The 20,147-nt window shown below is 40.3% G+C and overlaps 1 protein-coding gene across 1 annotated transcript in view; it reads right to left on the bottom strand.

The window, feature by feature from the left end:
* Positions 1 to 9,489: 9,489 nt before the first annotated feature.
* The window catches only part of LOC138969604 (uncharacterized), a gene marked incomplete at its 5' end in the record, with an annotated part of 53,845 nt that continues 43,187 nt past the window's right edge, over positions 9,490 to 20,147 (bottom strand). The window contains 2 exon segments of the mRNA XM_070342461.1: positions 9,490 to 16,939; positions 17,840 to 18,003. Of these exon segments, the coding sequence (XP_070198562.1) occupies positions 16,823 to 16,939; positions 17,840 to 18,003 (281 nt within the window).

A 20,147-nucleotide genomic window follows, 5' to 3' on the forward strand; every position in this document is an offset into this window, starting at 1 on the left:
CATTGTCACCGTGTGAGTTTGGGTATGGAAAAGAGAGAAAGTGAGAGCGATTCAGATTGTTGCTTGTCTCCATTGCCTCCCTTGACTGACTCTTTCTTCAGGAGAGACACCATTTGCTGGGGCTCTCCTTTTTTCTTTGTTTCAACTCTGAATTTCAATCACTCCCAACTATGAAGCGGGCTTCTCTAAAAGACAGCCTTGCCACTCTGCTGAGAGAGAAACAACAATTGGAACGTGAAGTGGTTATATTCCTGTCCTGGCATTTATTGGGTTCTGCATGTGATAACAAACACTCTCTCTCTCTGACATACACATGCACACACACACACACACACATCATATCATATCTGACAATGATAGAAAATCGAAATCACAGGACAGCTTTAAGTCGATTAAGAACTAGTCACAATCTAAAAATAGAAACTGGAAGACATCATAACATACAAAGAGAAAATCGTTTGTGTATGGTATGTAACATTGTTGAAGATGAATATCATCTTCTGGATGAATGCGTAAAATTCCATGAAAGTAGAGAAAAGTTTAAAAAAGACGTGACTAATATTGATGTAGATTATATTAATTATAAACCAAGTGAAATATTTATGGACAAAGATGTTCAAATATGTCTCGGAAGGTTTGTCGCAGAATGCTTTAGAATTCATAGCAATGTGTCAATAACCTTTTTGGTTTGAGGACAATAAACATTTGTTCTTGTTCTTGTTCACACATACAAACACACACACAAACACGTGCACACACACATAAACACACACACAAACACACATGGGCAGACAACATCAACACCAAGCAACTGAAAGGATTTGGAAACAACATGTGCAAAAATCCCTACTTCAAAAGGTACCATTATTAACAATGGGGGTGATGGGTTATTCCATTTTGAATATGGAAGATACCAACACCATATAAGGGGTGATGGGTTATTCCATGTGGTGGAAAAGGCCTAATATTCGGACTTTATGGACTCGTCCGGGAGGGGTGTCAGGTTAGTCCATTATAGACATTTTAGGGGGGACAGGTTGGAACATTTTGATGAAATTTTAGAAAACTTTGCAATGTACCCTTATAAGAGTGCATTCTCGGTACATTTTGGGTACAATATTAGTACATTAAGAGTACACTAAAAGTACATATGTTCAGGGTCAGTTTGAGGTTCTGGACGAGTCCACTTTAATGGACTCTTCCGTTATAAGGGAGGTGAGGTTATCCCCACCTTTGATCCGGTTTTTTTCTGACTTTTTTTCAACTGGTTTGTTTTGCGTGCATTTTGAGTCTTTCATTCAAAGGTACATTTGAACACACACTCACACACACATGCAGAAAAAGAGAGCCAAAAAGCAATGAACTCATCTTTCCTCATTCAAATCAAGCATCCATTCAAAAACAGGTTTCCACATCTCCAGTTTTCTTATGTTTCTATTTTATTTGCTTGTACCAAAGTTTCATCAATCAAATTACACAAGAACATGTCTCTTTCAAATGTCCATACATCTCATCATCAAAGTACTACCTATAGTGCAATATCAAACAGCATGAGAATAGAAAATGACCAACCCTGAAAACACACAAATCAAACTTTTTTCATGAAGGATGTGTACACCTTTCTTTCTTTATTTGGTGTTTAACGTCGTTTTCAACCACGAAGGTTATATCGCGACGGGGAAAGGGGGGAGATGGGATAGAGCCACTTGTCAATTGTTTCTTGTTCACAAAAGCACTAATCAAAAATTTGCTCCAGGGGCTTGCAACGTAGTACAATGTATTACCTTACTGGGAGAATGCAAGTTTCCAGTACAAAGGACTTAACATTTCTTACATACTGCTTGACTAAAATCTTTACAAAAATTGACCATATTCTATACAAGAAACACTTAACAAGGGTAAAAAGAGAAACAGAATCCGTTAGTCGCCTCTTACGACATGCTGGGGAGTATCGGGTAAATTCTTCCCCCTAACCCGCGGGGGGAATGTGTACACCTTCGTACCAAATACACAAGGAATAAATAGCATGAGAGATGAATAATCACTCTAGTCAAATATAATAAACAACTTTCAAAACAACAGCCACTTAGATTTGTGAAAACTGAGACTCTCATAAAACTTCTAGATCTATGCAGATCCAAGTCCCATCAGACATAATGTATAACCCACTTGAGGCTTGCTTTGATATTACTGTTTCAAAATACAGTATCTGACGATCGACACATTTTGATACATGTGTGTGAAAAAGAACAAAACCATTTGTCAAAAATGGACAAAATTTAATTTGCATTTGCTTCAGTCACTCTGGCTTACAACTCCTTCATTAATTCTACTAACACTGATCAAAAGGTTGCCCCCCCTTCCCAGGCCTCCAACCACGTTTCCATGATAATACAGGTATGCTTTGTTTTCATCTGTGGGGCTCTACATGTACCTGTTTTGGTCAACTCTTGCTGTGATGATCCGACTATAGACTGCGGGCCATGTGTCATGCATGCATGAGTGACAAATATATCCCCCCCCCCCCCCCCCCCCAACAATTTTTTTTTTAAAAGGTTGTGGTAACAGTATTTTTTCTGCAAACCTAAATAGTCCTGTACTTGTTTAAAAGTCCCGTGTACATTTCGGAGTTGAGAGAATTTCTCACTTGATTTGAGTCAAGGGGTACCCATACATGAACAATCACGGAGTTGATCGGGCACCACCCTGGTACATTTTGCGTAATGGCCGATTCCAAGATGGCCGCCATCGGCCGCATTGAAAATCATAACTTTTGTGTTTTTGACAATATTTTCACTTGCAATACCTCTAATCCAAATGATTTTGATGTGTTGAGTTCATTTCTGGTATTATTTTGTTCATTTAGGGTCATCTTGGCCGAATCCAATATGGCCGCCACTGTCCGCAGTGAAAATCCTAACTTTTGTGTTTTTGACAATATATACACTTGTGACATATCTAATCCATCTGATATTGGTGTGCTGAGTTCATTTCTGGTATTATTGTGTGAATTTGGGGTCATCTTGACCTTCCAATGTCAAGGTAATTTTCTTATACCGACAGTCTTGAACGTAACCAGGCGATATTCTCAGTAGCAGTAACAACTGGGCTCCTATACACAATGCTATTAGTTCTGACATGCATTTTCACAGTATGATTCACTGTTAAAGGTATAAGTCATTCTGATCTTGAATTCACAAGTAAACACCCTATTTACCTATTCAACTAAAACTGTCTTTGCTGCTTTTTCACTTTGTTTCTGTTTTGTGTGGTCAATGACACATTCCAACACGAACAGAAAAGTTATCCAGTATGCATGCAAGTAGTATACATTCTCAATGTAACTGCAAGTGTCTCTTTCCCTCACTGATTGGAACATGGAGAATTATCTGCTTTTCCATGGCAGAATATGACGCATGAAACTCCAGCAGAACAGCACCCACACCGTCGTGTGTCACACTTGCCTGCACACTTGCATATTGTGAGCAAAGTGGGTGGCAGGGGCTTCATGCATTTAGATGGCAACAGGGTGCCAAAATGTTGCTCCCACCCATGTTCTAGTGGTTCTAGATTGTCCTCACGTTGTTGACTGGTCGCCCCAAGCAGATGGCATGCTTTGTACACCAGAAAGGCTGCTCTGCGGATGTGGCCTCTGATGACATTGCTTGTGGGTGGGAGAGAGTCAATTCCAGCTTTGGCACAGCTGTAGTACTCCACTCTGAGCTGGTGGAACGTTTCCGCTGTTGTTTTTGATCTTACACCCACCCAGACACGTACAAGGTACTTTTCTGCCAGAGCTTCATCTTGCTCTGACAAGCTGTCTGTCTCTCCAAAGTTCATCAGATACCGTACAGGGTCAGTGGCTATAGCAGCGTGCTTCGTTCCAACCTTACTCATACAGTCATCTCCAGTCAGTATGTGTGCTTTGATCACACACTTGGCCAGCAGTGCTCCAAGCTTAGAAACTGCTAGTAGGTGCAGTGGAAGCATCCGCCGCTTCTCACCTGTACTGTACTGCTGCCAGATTTCCTTCAACCCCAGCGCTTGGAACTGAGGGGTGTAGTGAAGCAGTAGAGCGAACGTGTCCGTGTCGTTGGAACATACTACAACTCTCTTGCACTGTTTGACACAAACGGCCCACTCCACATGTACCACCAGTCTGGCGTCTGCCTCTTCAATCCAGCTGTGCAGGTCCGAGATTTCTTCACCGCCAGCTGCTTTGGCTGGAAGCACCTCATCATCAGAGACGACAGAGCTGGCGATGATGACAGGATTTCCTTCAGCTCGATTGCTCACCATATCTCGAACCAGCAGCTGAAGATTCCGTTTGTTCTTCTCGGATGCCCAAAACTTATCAAGCTGCCGAGGGATGGGTGTGTTTGCGTTCATGCCAATAATGTCAATAGGCGTCACATTAGTTCGCCTCATGCGCTCTCCTTCTTTCAGGGAAAATTCAATGTATGAATCTAGCACCAGGTGAATGTAGTCCGACTCATGGCAGAGGCTTGTGGCTGATGTGATGACTGCAGTGACTACATCCCCGAGGGTAGAAAATTCTGCTAGCGGCATCTGTCGCATCTTTGACATGAAGTCCACCACAACATGAGTGGGGAGAAGAAACGTCAGATTCCATTGAGTGAGGTCCAGTTGAGATTCAATTTCAACAACAAGTGCTGACTTGTTGGCGTGAGCGGGAAGATCACCATCAAACAGTGGAGTCACTGGCAGCAGATCGTGATCAAGTATCTGCTTGATGTCCATGCCACGCTCCTTTGCAATGTCCATGCTTCTCTGTGCCTCCGCAACGTCCTTGGATGAGAGATCCTTCTTTTCTGTGAGAATGGTTGCTGGTGTTTTCTGTGGCTGTTCGTTGAACTGGGGCAGCTTCCTCTTTGATATGGTTGCGCTCATTTTCTTGGTCTTCTCGACCAGCACCTCCTGCCTGTATGACTGATAGACACGCTCGCCCTTCTCGAGACACTTGAGAAGACGCTCAGCCACTTGTCGGTCAACAGCCAGCTTGGTCAACAGGTGATGCAGTGGCACGGGTTCTTGAACCACCACCGAGTAAGGATTCTGTCACTCAATCACAAAGTCTAGCAGCTTCTCAACATTCTGATTGAATTTGACACGGCGAGTAGAGCTTAGAGCATGCCGAAGATGGCTTTCTGTGTGGTCCATGGGGTGGTTGGTGGTGAGCTGGTTGAGGAGATTGGTTATACACCCAATCTCGTGGAACAAGAGTTCAAATTCTGCCACAGAACCAGCATTTCGTGTAGCTCCCACTACATAGTGACCTCCAGGTCCCTTGGACACTCGCTGGATGGTCTGCTCAACCTTCATGTCGCCTCCTACAGCACAGAACCAGCCTGGACGATCCTGACCAACCCACTGGCCCATAGAGAATCGTCGATAGAGCTCAGGATGGGTGAACTCTAGCACCTTGATTTGCTCAAGATACCACGAGCCGTAACGCCGATAATTGATGCAGTCAAATTCTGCAAAGATCGGCATAGAGTCCTCGACACTAGCTGCATGTAGATTCCAATTTCCTTCTCTGTCGGAGGCAACAGTGTTTTTGATGACGGCGACTATCCGCAGCCAAACACCAAAGAATTGGCAGAGCTCAGACTTGGCCTCACACTCCTTCTCAAACTCCACAAAGTCCCGATACAACTTCTCAACTTGTCCACTCAGGGTCTTGAACTCCTCAGAACAACGCATGTTTGCAGCAAGTGAAGTTTGCAGAGCCTTCACCTGCTCTAGCTCTGGATATGCAGTTTCTTCTTTGTGTTGCCAGAACATCTGCCACTGGAGCGACCGAATCAGGTCCTCCACAATCAGCATTCCAGTGAGAGCTCGGACATAATGGCTGCCATTCAAGGCCGACTCGATCACTCCACGTCCAAACACGCCACATTCAACCAGCGCGTCATCCAGGCCAGAACCTTGAAGCAGTTTGCCCTGGCACCTGAGCAGAATGCGAGTCCAGTGGAAGGGTCCCAAGCAAAGGAGCAGATCCTTGAACTGTTCTGTCTCATGCAGGTAAACATCTGCTGCCACAGCGAACACGCCTTCATCGCACCAAACTGCCATTGATGCTTGGTTCAGCTGTCTGCGACAACTTTGAAAGTTTGTGAGACAGTGTCTCACTGTAGCACGCTCAGTAATGGGTCTTGGTACCACGGGAAGGAAGCCAACACGAATCATTGGCACTACTGCAGAAGACACAAGTGTGTGCACGGCAGCCCAGATTTGAGGAGGGTCGCCTTCCGAGTCACCCAGGCGGATCAAACTGATCAAGAATTCCCTCTTGTTTGCTTTATTGTGTTTGTTTGTCTGTTTGTTTGTTTGTACATGCTTAAACGCTTCTATTTAGATTACTACACCTGGGATTATTGCTAAAAAAATTGTCACAGGTTACGGATAAGGTCATCAGTATACGAACATTACATTGAACATGGCATTTGAAGGCCAAAATGACTGCAAAGGGACAAAATAATACCAGAAATGAACTCAGCACATCAAAATCAGTTGGATTAGAGGTATTACAAGTGGTTATATTGTCAAACACGCAAAAATTAGGATTGTCACTGCGGCCGATGGCGGCCATATTGGATTAGGCCAAGATGACCCCAAATAAACAAAATAATACCAGAAATGAACTCAACACATCAAAATCATTTGGATTAGAGGTATTGCAAGTGAAAATATTGTCAAAAACACAAAAGTTAGGATTTTCAATGCGGCCGATGGCGGCCATCTTGGATTCGGCCATTACGCAAAATGTACCAGGGTGGTGCCCGATCAACTCCGTGATTTTTCATGTCTGGGTACCCCTTGACTCAAATCAAGTGAGAAATTCTCTCAACTCCGAAATGTACACGGGACATATAGCAAAGTACTGGACTAAAACTTTTTGTCCCACACACACACACAGATAATGTCATAGTGTCATAACTCTGTTAAAGTACATGCTACCTCACCCATTACTGTCCTAATCTTCATACCTGAACAACTATAGTGACTATGTAAATCATCAACAACAAATACAAAAGTATGAGTAATTTATGTACAAAACAAAAATTCAAGTAGAGATAGTAAAACGTAACTCTAGAGCTGCTTACCTTATCTACAAAATGCACAATGAGCCTGCATGCATAATTTGAACAATGTTCTTATTACTCTGTACATTCATAATACACAAAACTAATGAACAAAGCGAACAAAACAGTGTTCAAACATAAATTATAACCAAGTTACACAGTTAGATCAATACAGTGTTCAAACATAAATTATAACCAAGTTACACAGTTAGATCAATACAGTGTTCAAACATAAATTATAACCAAGTTACACAGTTAGATCAATACAGTGTTCAAACATAAATTATAACCAAGTTACACAGTTAGATCAATACAGTGTTCAAACATAAATTATAACCAAGTTACACAGTTAGATCAATACAGTGTTCAAACATAAATTATAACCAAGTTACACAGTTAGATCAATACAGTGTTCAAACATAAATTATAACCAAGTTACACAGTTAGATCAATACAGTGTTCAAACATAAATTATAACCAAGTTACACAGTTAGATCAATACAGTGTTCAAACATAAATTATAACCAAGATACACAGTTAGATCAATACAGTGTTCAAACCTTTCTTTCTTTCTTTATTTGGTGTTTAACGTCGTTTTCAACCACAAAGGTTATATCGAGACAGGGGAAGGGCGGAGATGGGATAGAGCCACTTGTCAATTGTTTCTTGTTCACAAAAGCACTAATAAAAAATTTGCTCCAGGGGCTTGCAACGTACTGGGAGAATGCAAGTTTCCAGTACAAAGGACTTAACACATTTCTTACATACTGCTTGACTAAAATCTTTACAAACATTGACTATCATAATTCTATACAAGAAACACTTAACAAGGGTAAAAGGAGAAACAGAATCCGTTAGTCGCCTCTTACGACATGCTGGGGAGCATCGGGTAAATTCTTCCCCCTAACCTGCGGGGGGTTGAATATGAGATTTGTTAATGTGATTTCAACCAATCAGACCCCGTGGATGGCTCCCACCCAGCTGGGTAGCACCCACTTTCACTTTGTGTACATCGACCCTGGAGACTGGTTCTGCATGAGAACTCATTTATGGTTGTGTTTGATTCCCTTTGTTAGTTTATTTCATTCCTGTCCAAACATTATAAGTTGGTGCAGAACATTATTACTGACAAACACCTGCCAGTGACTGTAAATAAACACATCAAAATATAATGTACACTTACATAATTCATTTCATAAATGCACAATTTTCCTACTGTAATGTACAGATCGTGAAAGCAAGTATTGCACAGATTCATCTTTTCTGTTAGTACAAAAATGGAAAGTATTATATAACTTTTCTGTACAGCACTCACATTTGTTTGCAAGACCAATTACAGTACATATGTATTTTCTGATTGCAAGACTAACACCAGACCTGGGAACCCCTGTTTTGCACTTTGAGTATTCTCAAACAAACTTGGTGTATTTTCAAAAAAATGAGCGTACTCCACACAGCGTTTGCACATCCATGATTAAAACATGCCTCATGCGCGTCCGTCACACCGTTAATTAAGTTTACCTATACATTTAAAACAAATGCTTTTTTTCAATTTTTACTGACAAAAACTGTACCGTATTTGACGGACTACAAGCCGCGACTTTAAAAAAAAAAAATCGCATTGCCGCTTATAAAAAGATGCGGCTAAAACGTTACCTAAACTTGAATAGCATTCACCTAATGGAAGTCGCCGCGGATTTTCATTTCGCTCGATTAGCGATTACCGGTACTTTATTAGCTTTCTACTCAAGACTCAGCGCTTTTTTCTTTCATTCGCAAATCTTCGTTTGTCAACAAGTCGTCGTGACAAGCGTACAGAGAAAGAAGAAGAAAGAAAAAAAAAAAAAAAAAAAAAAAAAGCGTACAGAGAAACACCGGATGTATCAGGATCTCGCGCGCGCGAGATTTCATTTTTTTGTGTCTCACGATAGTTGGAGGAGCGAGAGCCGCCATGTTGTGTTTTCGTCTGCTCGAAATGTGCGCAAAAGTCATAAATCATCCCAAAAAAGCTTATTCCGGGTGGGACTACATGTGTGTGTTGGTTAGAAATTGTGTGTGTGTGTGATATTTTTCTTCAAACTTTTTCACTTTTCTTCTTTGTTTCACTTGTTTATTCTCAGAGCCGATTTCGCCAAATACCGTACATGTACTTTCGTTTGCCTGGTTGTTTTGATCGATTGACACGATCCGATTATATTTTTTTGTACAGCGGCTAATATAGTGACTTAATCATGTGCCAAAATACTGGATCGGCTTCAGGATGGGCTTGTGAAGAAAAGTAGTCTAGGAATTTTTCTCGTCGTATTTTTGTCCCACTGACCGTACTGAGCGTATTCTCGACAATCATGCGTACAAAATACGGCGAAATCGTATGGGTTCCCAGGTCTGTAACACATACAATGTATTTCAAACAGAATGAGGCAGAGCGATGTTAAGATATCAAATAACCAAAGGGAAGTAATCACTCTTAATGCATACCACATGTGTAATAGAGTAAGCGAGAGTTGTACGGAACCTTTGTTCTCTCAGGTGCCAGGAGAAAAGGTACCGTACAACTCTCGCTTACTCTATTACACATGTCGTATGCATTAAGAGCGGTTACTTCCCTTTGGTTATTTGATACATACAATGTATGGTAAATAAATGGGCTGAAACAAATTAACTCACCGTCTATATATCTAATGTATAAAAACAAAGCTAAATATTTACACAGTACACAATGTTCACGCTACATGGTTTTGTAAACGAGTACAGTACGTGGAACAATTTTTTAAGACACACCTCCCTCCCCACATTTAAGACCCCCCCCCCCCCCATTTCTAGTTTGATATGAACAACTATCATATTCAATCACAACCAGTCAGATTAACCCGGCTGGCGATCATTTTTCTGGTATTTTCACATAAAAATGAGTGAAATGCCAACAGGTTCCGGTTAATGCTAACACTGTATACCGCCTTAGTATACGGTAATATTAAGTAACAACTTCACCACTGTTCTATTGTGAAGACTGAAAATAAACCTTTCCTCAAAACAGTGTCATGTTTGTATACAGGTTTACTTTTAACTAATATATGAGGGGAAATACTAGTCACCTGTTTTGGAATAAGTCACATGAAAGACAATGGACAAAACAAGATGAAAGATGAAAAATATTATATCACAGAGCGTCTCATTTCACCATGTGTATATGAAAAATGTCAGACTAAAAAAACACATTACACAATATATATATATATATATATATATATATCAAATTACATATGTATGAAAAATAAAAGTGGTGAATGATCACAAAGAGCTATTTCACACGATCACAGAGCTATTTCACATGATCACAAAGAGCTAATTTTCACATGATCACAAAGAGCTATTTCACACATAAAACAATCACAGGGAACACAGATCTGCTCCATGCATAATCGCAACACATGTGCCTGAATAAACATCACAGTATTTTTTCTATCAAACACTGAGATTTATTCTCAAGTCTGCAAGCATTCTTTCAAATATGCTCAATAAATTACAATACAAGCTGTGAGTTCATATACACACAGACTCACACACACACACATACACACACACACGAACACACACACACACACACACACACACACACACACACAGCAACACACACACAGTGTCACACACACAGTGTCACACACACACACACACACACACACACACACACACACACACACACACACACTGCCTATTTGTATTCTAATTCAGATATTCAAAGAGCACAATCAACTAAACTTTCACAGCAACTTTCTGTCACTATAATCGTACATGTTAAATAATTTTAATAAAAAAACCCACTCCAGCAACCAATTCAGGTACTTTTCTATGTTAAATGATGTCATGATTCCAACACACATTTACAACTCACACACTGGAGTTAATGTTAACAACGTCACTGTTTCCATATCACATTTCACAACCACACTGTGCAGGTTAAAAAAAAAACAACAACAAACAAACTAATGAAATTGAAAAAAATCCCTAGTACAGCATGTAATCGTTAATTTATAATGAAATGTAACTGAGATTTTACTTGATTTGAATGAAGTCTTTTGTTTGTTTGTTTATTTGTTGCTTAACGTCCAGCCTACTACGCAGAGCCATATCAGGACGAGGAAGGGGGGGATGAAGGGGGCCACTTGTCAAGCGATTCCTGTTTACAAATGCACTAACCTATTACTTGTGTCCCAGCAGGCTTTAGTAAAACGAAATTAATACCTACTGGAAGATTACCAGTTTCCAGTATGTTAAAATAGGCTTAACCTATCTACTGCTGGACTTACATCAGAACACTAACAGATTAAACTATACATGAATCGCGAGACAAGCGGCAAGAGAAGAGATTTTTGGAAAAAATACAGGTGAATGAGCAAGAAGGCAGAAAAAAGAAAAGAATTCATGAAGAAAAAGAGAGCATGACAGGAAAGAGGAACCAAAAATCTACCTAACAGCAAACTAGAAAGCTCCTGCGGTTCCAAAAACAGGAGGGGCCTTTAATTTCATAACCGCAGTGCCCCACTGCGGGAGAATGAAGTCTAAACAACATATAAACAAAGAAGCCGTATGTACATGTACATTCATAATACAATAGAAACAACATATACAACTAAAGAAAAGAAGAAGCAAGCCATGCACAACAAACTGTGTTATCAAACAAGAGATATTTCTCCACGATGTAACAGATTACTACAAATATGAAATGAAAATAGTTAGTGAAAAAGAAAGTTGAATAGACAGCCGCAGAACAACAGGTATTTTCTGTGAATGAACTGCACTGTCACTGATGCAGGTCGACATTTGTCATGCTTGGTTTAAACAGTGTTTATTCAACAATTTATATGTATTTGAACATGATACATGTTACGGATCATCAACAAGCTCAAGCTTATGGTGGTGACCCTAACGGGAGAATTTAACATATGGATTACGATAACTTGCGACGAGACTTCGACAAGTACTTTTTAAACCAAAACAAATGAGAAACAAACAAAATGTGCAAACATACATATATATATATATTTATACATATTTGACAAAAAGCAAAGGCATAATGGAGACAGGACACGACAATAGAATGGACAAAGAATATAAAAGGGAAAGAGAGAGAGGAAAGTAGAGCGAGAGAGAGAGAGAGTAAGCGAGAGAGAAAGAGAGAGAAAGAGAGAGAGAGAGAGAGAGAGAGAGAGAGAGAGAGAGAGAGAGAGAGAGAGAGAGAGAGAGAGAGAGAGAGAGAGAGAGAGAGAGAGAGAGAGTACATAAAAGTATACATCACAATTGCATATATATACCAATAACAATCGCTATAACTTCTTAATTAAATTTAGACTTAAATTATCTATAATGAATGGGGCATACTGCACTCAAATTCGTTTTGCCCCAAGTCGGCCAGTTGAAATAATATATTCCTGGACTTTATCAAAAACAGATTCGTTTAATTCTTTTGACAAACTTGCATCACCAAATAAGAGTGTTGATATCGTAATTTGATCAGTGGGGAGAGTACTTATTGTTCTGGTTCGGTCTCTATCGTATTGAGGGCAATCTAAAAGAAAGTGTTTTACGACTCTTCTGATGCGTGGCCACAGGCACACGCTGGATTATTGCTCAAATGCCTATCGACTAGGTGCTGGTTTAAATCGGTCATGCCTAACCTTAATTTACTGTGAATCACTTGGACCTGTCGTTCTCCAATATAAAAATACGGATCGTTAGCAGTTAAATATCTTTTAAATTGGTTTATGGATTCGATAAGTTTGATTTCATCAAGCAAGGCAATCCATAGATGTGTTGATGGGAAAAACGATGATTTATACAATTCTGTTTTATACGATGGAATCTTGCGTTCTAATGGGTGTCTCCTGTGATACGGGTTTTCTGCAGATACGAGAGGTGGGAGTTCAGCACTTAAATAAGGGGGAACTTTGTTATGAACAATTTTATGAAATAATATTAATCTATGGCGTTCAATTGTGTCGTTCAGAGAGTGCAGTAAAACCCGATTCTTGATATAATTGTCGGTGACTTGTTCCTCGCGTATTGCCTCTAAGTGAAGACCTAATTCATCTGCCAATCCGGTAGTGCAATTATCCCATACAACGTCTGCGTAATCAATACTTGGCAATATGAATGATTTATACATGTTCTCTAGGGATTTTCTGCTTAATCTATATTTATATGAGCGCAGACAAGAAATCAATAAGCGGCATTTGGCTACGATAGATTTTGTTTGGGACTCCCATTTACAATTATTTTGAACGATTACACCTATTGGTGCTTGTGCTTTTCTACATCTTGTAATGTGTTATCGCCAAACTTTAATTCAGTAAAATCCGGATTCTGTTGCCTGCCTAAATTTAATAATTCGGTTTTAGTTTGATTGAAAAGAACTTTCCACTTTTTTGCCCATTCAAAAATTTTACTCAGGTCTGAATTTAAAATCTCGGCTCTGAGAACAGGATTTTCAATGGATAAATTTGTGTCATCAGCGAATAATTTAATAACAGATTCAATATTTTTAACTATATCGTTAATATAAACGAGGAACAACGTAGGGCCTAATGCTGATCCTTGTGGCACTCCTGCTGAGACGGGTAAATATATTGACTTATTTCCTTTTAAAACAACTGCCTGTTTACGCCCAGAGAGGTAATCTTGGAACCAGATTAAGAGCCGTCCACGTATTCCGATTGCTTCCAGTTTCCTAATGAGGCCCTTGTGCCATACTTTATCAAACGCTTGTCATGCTTCCTGCTTATATTGCTCTCAGCAAAATAACAGAAATGGTGAGAGTCTTTACTTACAAGTTTTATAACTAAGTACACATTACACCTTGTAGTACAGTGGAACCCCCTTTTAAGACCCCCCTCCCCTCCTTTTTAAGACCCTTTTATCTCAGACTTTCTCTCCATAACCTCTGTAAATTGACCCCCATTTTATCTCAGACTTTCTGAGGTCCTAAAAGGGAGGATCCACAACACGTTGCTGCTCAAGGACTAGCTGCTGCTTCAAATATAACCTCTAACCACACATGACAAGAGGTATTTGCACCATGCCTGGTGCTGACAAATCTTCAAGGTATTACACCACAATACTAGCTATCTTTCAAAATAGCTTAATATTTCAAATTCACAGAAACACTAACATTTGTAACAAGCATAAACATTCCGTTTACTTATCTGTTTACAAACTCAGTAATTAAGTCAAATCCTTCGGCCACAGAGCTTCCTTATTTACAAACCACAGCTTTATCAGTGAAAAATACTGTACAAACATACACAGCTTTATCAGTGAAAAATACTGTACAAACATACACAGCTTTATCAGTGAACAATACAGTACAGACATACACAGCTTTATCAGTGAACAATACTGTACAAACATACACGCACATGTATGCTGTTTGCTACATTATCCAAGTCAGTTACTGAAGCATAAATGCACACAAAATTATATTATGCAGATCGTGTACAATATCTCTTTCCTCTAGATGTTTGGTCGGTGCTAACCAATACACACTTAGCACTGTTATAATCTTATGGTCGGTGCTAACCAATACACACTTAGCACTGTTATAATCTTATGGTCGGTGCTAACCAATACACACTTAGCACTGACAAATTTCACTTGCCTATTAAATTATTAATGGCCCAACACAATGATGACTGGCCTATTAAATTATTAATGGCCCAACACATAAGCACAGCATTATTTAGTCTTACAACCAACAAAACAAATATTAACAAAATTGCATAAGAAAAATCTAGAATAACCCAGACCACACTGGTCATACCTTCGATGATATTTTCACGCTTTGAAACATCTAGGTTTAGACCTGACAAATTCTTGTAGGCCAAAATCTCATCTTCGTGTATGAAGACTGGAATATTTTAAAATTTATATCCAGCGTATATTTGAAGTTTATTATATCTACCACAGAAGAATCACTAATAATTCTTGAAAGTTGACCACAGAAATACATGATAGGGCATAGGGCCGTTTTCTCTCAAGAACACTTGTGTATAAACTTTCGACTGATAATAGCGTTACAGCCCATTAACAGCTTGGGAAGCATACAGAGGGTGCTAGTTAGCACACAACTCTGTCATACTTTTTATTTTCTCAGGTGCAAAGTTGATGCCCATCAATCACCGCTGTCTTCTTCTCCTTTCTCTTATTTGACCTGCGTCCGTTTTGTAGTCCATCATTTTCACAATTATTTATCACGAGAGATATGTGTTGGATAAATACCACTGAGTTTGTGATATCAACGGGGGGTGGCATTAAGCGTCCACGTATGTGCCTGTACAACCTCCATACAAATGGAACGTTGATTGTGAATGAAGTGACAAGGGAGGTAACCAACTCCCCTGCAAAATTGTGTCCTGGCTTTCCTCTTTTGGCAAAGTCTTTGCACAAGGTGCACTTGAAAAATAAGCTGTGAAATCACATCACCATTTGGTAAGTTCCACTGAAACAAATGAGCACATCCCACACAGAACCACAAAAGGTCTCAAGTTTCTAGAACCTTAATCTTCTTCAGCGTTCGACGGTTGTGTCACTCATAGTCTTAGACCTGCTAATCTTATGAACTGGCAAATTCGGCGCCAAAAAAAAAATGAACTGGCAAGTTCGGCGCAAGTGAGTTCCTAAAATCATGTCAAAACTTGGCTGTTTTTCAGGCAACATACTGACTTCACAAAGCACAAACATGATGTTTTTCAGTGGCAACATACTTCACAAAGCACAAACATGTTTTTCAGTGGCAACATACTGACTTCACAAAGCACAAACATGATGTTTTTCAGTGGCAACATACTGACTTCACAAAGCACAAACATGATGTTTTTCAGACAACATACTGACTTCACAAAGCACAAACATGATTTGGCTGTTTTTCACTGGCAACATACTGACTTCACAAAGCACAAACATGATTTGGCTGTTTTTCAGGCAACATACTGACTTCACAAAGCACAAACATGATGAACATTTTTCAACCCATCTGTTCTCCATTACTTCACTTCAAGTCTCTTTTTTCAGGGAGTTTCACATACAAACATAATAAACGCATGGAGGTTAAAGCGGAAATCATAAGAACAGCTGATTCCATAAGAACTGAGGTAATCTCTAAACCTACCACAGGAGGCATATGATTCAATGTCAAAGATGGAACAGAATGAGTGAAGAGAGGAAAAAGTTGTCTTCAGACTGAAAACAGTTCTATCACAGCACGTTGTTTAACACCACCAGAATTCAGTTTTCCTCCATACCTATCACAGGAGGCCAAATGGTGTTCGACTGTCACACAAAATAAAGTTTTAGAGTGAACTTTATCACTGTAGCATTCACAACTGAGAGATTTCCACCTCCATAGCAATGGGCCGAGCTTGAAGAGTTTCACGGTTGCTTTCAGAAATGAGATTTACATTCCATAACAACGGGCCAAACTTGAAGAGTTTCACGGTTGCCTTCACAAATGAGATTTCCTCCTCCATAACAGTGGCTTGGCCAAGATTGAATTTGCAAAGTATTTCTTTGTTGCGTTTGGGAAACAAGGGATCTCCATGCACTTTCCAGACAGCAGGGTGTTGCTTGTTGCTTGTTGCTTGATGCTTGTTGCTGCTCCAGTGAGAAAGGAGTGATTTCCACTTCATAACAGCGTGTGACAATGAAAGCATACAGTTTTTCCCCGGCTAGAATCGGGTGACCTCCACCTCTATAACGGCAGGTTCTCCTTCCTGCATCCAGGACATGGAACGCGGGAGAGCATCTCTCGGGGTCGGTGGAGTTGTGGCCCTTCCAATCGGCTCCTGTCAACAAAGAGGCACAAGTTATGTTCAAAGACAGTGCATGATTCAATACACACACACACACATATGATGAGACACACACACACACACACACACACACACACACACACACACACACACACACACACACACACACACACACACACACACACACACACACACATATGAGACACAGACACACACACACACACACACACACGCATGCACCCACACACACACACACACACACACACACACACACACATCAAAATAAAACAAAACACACACACAAAACCTGAAGATACACATAATTGGAATAATGTTTAAAAAAAATCAAAACCTATATTCCACCCACAAGAAAGGAATCAAGTTAGAAAACATGAACTGGACATTAAAACAATTTTGAAAAGACATGTTATGAGTAATCTGAGTGTAGCGCATTTGCAAAATGAGTCATTGTACCTCAAACACAAAGTGCACTAGCAGATATACACACACCACATTCCTCTAAACGTCCTCCTCTCTCTCTCTATAACCCAACCCTTTCCTCTCACCAAACTGCACTCACATCATTCTTCCTTCATCTTCACTTTGCTCACTTGTTTGACATACAGTTGAACCTGTCTGTAACAACCCCCCAAGGGACCCCCCAAAAGTAGTCCTTATAAACAGGTGGTTGTCATAGAAAGGTTCATTATGTAGGAAACCAATAGTACGGGATCCTTTGGGGTGGTCATTATGTAGGAACACAATAGTACGGGATCCTTTGGGCTGGTCATTATGTAGGAACAAAATAGTACGGGATCCTTTGGGCTGGTCATTAACAAGAGGTGGTCACATGGGCAGGTTTGAATATATATCAATAACACACACTTTTTAGGAAAACTCTACCCAACAAACAATTCAAAGCATTTTTCTTACTGATGTTTGTCTTTTGATCTTTTCGAAGCAGCTGACAATGGTTTGCGTGCTGGCGTCCTTCATGACTTTGCGGATCCGGATCCTGGGCGTGATGACGACATCGTTCAGAGCTCCGTCACTTGAGGAATTCTGCCGCGTGGTTTGTGTCAGCTTCTCTATGGACCCTGTTGCACAATCACAAAGATAAGTACAGTGGAACAGGGCCCTTAACAAAAAAATATGTAAGACTCCCTCCTTTTCAAGACCATGTTTTCTCAGACTTTCTGTTCATAACCTCTGTTAATTACCCCCATTTTAAAGGACTCCCTCCTTTCTAAAACCCTGTTTTCTCAGACTTTCTGTTCATAACCTCTGTAAATTACCCCCATTTTAAAGGACTCCCTCCTTTCTAAAACCCTGTTTTCTCAGACTTTCTGTTCATAACCTCTGTAAATTACCCCCATTTTAAAGGACTCCCTCCTTTCTAAAACCCTGTTTTCTCAGACTTTTTGTTTATAACCTCTGTAAATTACCCCCATTTTAAAGGACTCCCTCCTTTCTAAAACCCTGTTTTCTCAGACTTTCTGTTCATAACCTCTGTAAATTACCCCCATTTTAAAGGACTCCCTCCTTTCTAAAACCCTGTTTTCTCAGACTTTCTGTTCATAACCTCTGTAAATTACCCCCATTTTAAAGGACTCCCTCCTGTTCTAAAACCCTGTTTTCTCAGACTTTCTGTTCATAACCTCTGTAAATTACCCCCATTTTAAAGGACTCCCTCCTTTCTAAAACCCTGTTTTCTCAGATTTCCAAAAGTCTTAAAAGTAAACGAGGGTTGCTGTTTACATGCTATGTCATTGAAAACAAAAGGTGATAGTCACCATTAGACAGAAGGTGAGCAGTCATATTAGACAAAAGGTGAGCAGTCACCATTAGACAGAAGGTGAGCAGTCATATTAGACAGAAGGTGAGCAGTCACCATTAGACAGAAGGTGAGCAGTCACCATTAGACAGAAGGTGAGCAGTCACCATTAGACAGAAGGTGAGCAGTCACCATTAGACAGAAGGTGAGCAGTCACCATTAGACAGAAGGTGAGCAGTCACCATTAGACAGAAGGTGAGCAGTCACCATTAGACAGAAGGTGAGCAGTCACCATTAGACAGAAGGTGAGCAGTCACCATTAGACAGAAGGTGAGCAGTCACCATTAGACAGAAGGTGAGCAGTCACCATTAGACAGAAGGTGAGCAGTCACCATTAGACAGAAGGTGAGCAGTCACCATTAGACAGAAGGTGAGCAGTCACCATTAGACAGAAGGTGAGCAGTCACCATTAGACAGAAAGTGAGCAGTCACCATTAGACAGAAGGTGAGCAGTCACCATTAGACAGAAGGTGAGCAGTCATATTAGACAAAAGGTGATAGTCACCATTAGACAGAAGGTGAGCAGTCATATTAGACAGAAGGTGAGCAGTCATATTAGACAAAAGGTGATAGTCACCATCAGACAGAAGGTGAGCAGTCACCATTAAACAGAAGGTGAGCAGTCATAATAGACAGAAGGTGAGCAGTCATATTAGACAAAAGGTGATAGTCACCATTAGACAGAAGGTGAGCAGTCACCATTAGACAGAAGTTGAGCAGTCATATTAGACAAAAGGTGATAGTCACCATTAGACAAAAGGTGATAGTCACCATTAGACAGAAGGTGATAGTCACCATTAGACAGAAGGTGAGCAGTCATATTAGACAAAAGGTGAGCAGTCACCATTAGACAGAAGGTGAGCAGTCATATTAGACAAAAGGTGATAGTCACCATTAGACAGAAGGTGAGCAGTCACCATTAGACAGAAGGTGAGCAGTCACCATTAGACAGAAGGTGAGCTGCGTCACCATTAGACAGAAGGTGAGCAGTCACCATTAGACAGAAGGCATTAGGGGCAGTGAGCATGGAAACAAAAGGTGAGCAGTCACCATTAGACAGAAGGTGAGCAGTCACCATTAGACAGAAGGCATTGGGGGCAGGGGCTCACATCCACAAGAGGTGGCATAGGACAAATGTCCTGGACAATGCAAAAGTGATAGGACATTTGTCCTGAACAAAAATAAATCAATAGCACATTTTTTTTTCTCGCAACAAAAGGTAAATTTAAACGGTGGCAGATTGCTTTTTTTGGAAAAAAAACCCGCGAAGGGAGGCAACTGTCAACCGGCTTGGAGCATTCAGAGTTGCCACCCTTGGAAGCTATTCTATATAAAAAGCACATAAAGTCTCCTCAAGTTTCGTCTGCTTGGAGAGATCGAGACACATCGCTTCGCAAAACATTAATT

This window comes from Littorina saxatilis, linkage group LG6 (genome assembly GCF_037325665.1).
Source record: "Littorina saxatilis isolate snail1 linkage group LG6, US_GU_Lsax_2.0, whole genome shotgun sequence".
Taxonomy (NCBI): domain Eukaryota; kingdom Metazoa; phylum Mollusca; class Gastropoda; order Littorinimorpha; family Littorinidae; genus Littorina; species Littorina saxatilis.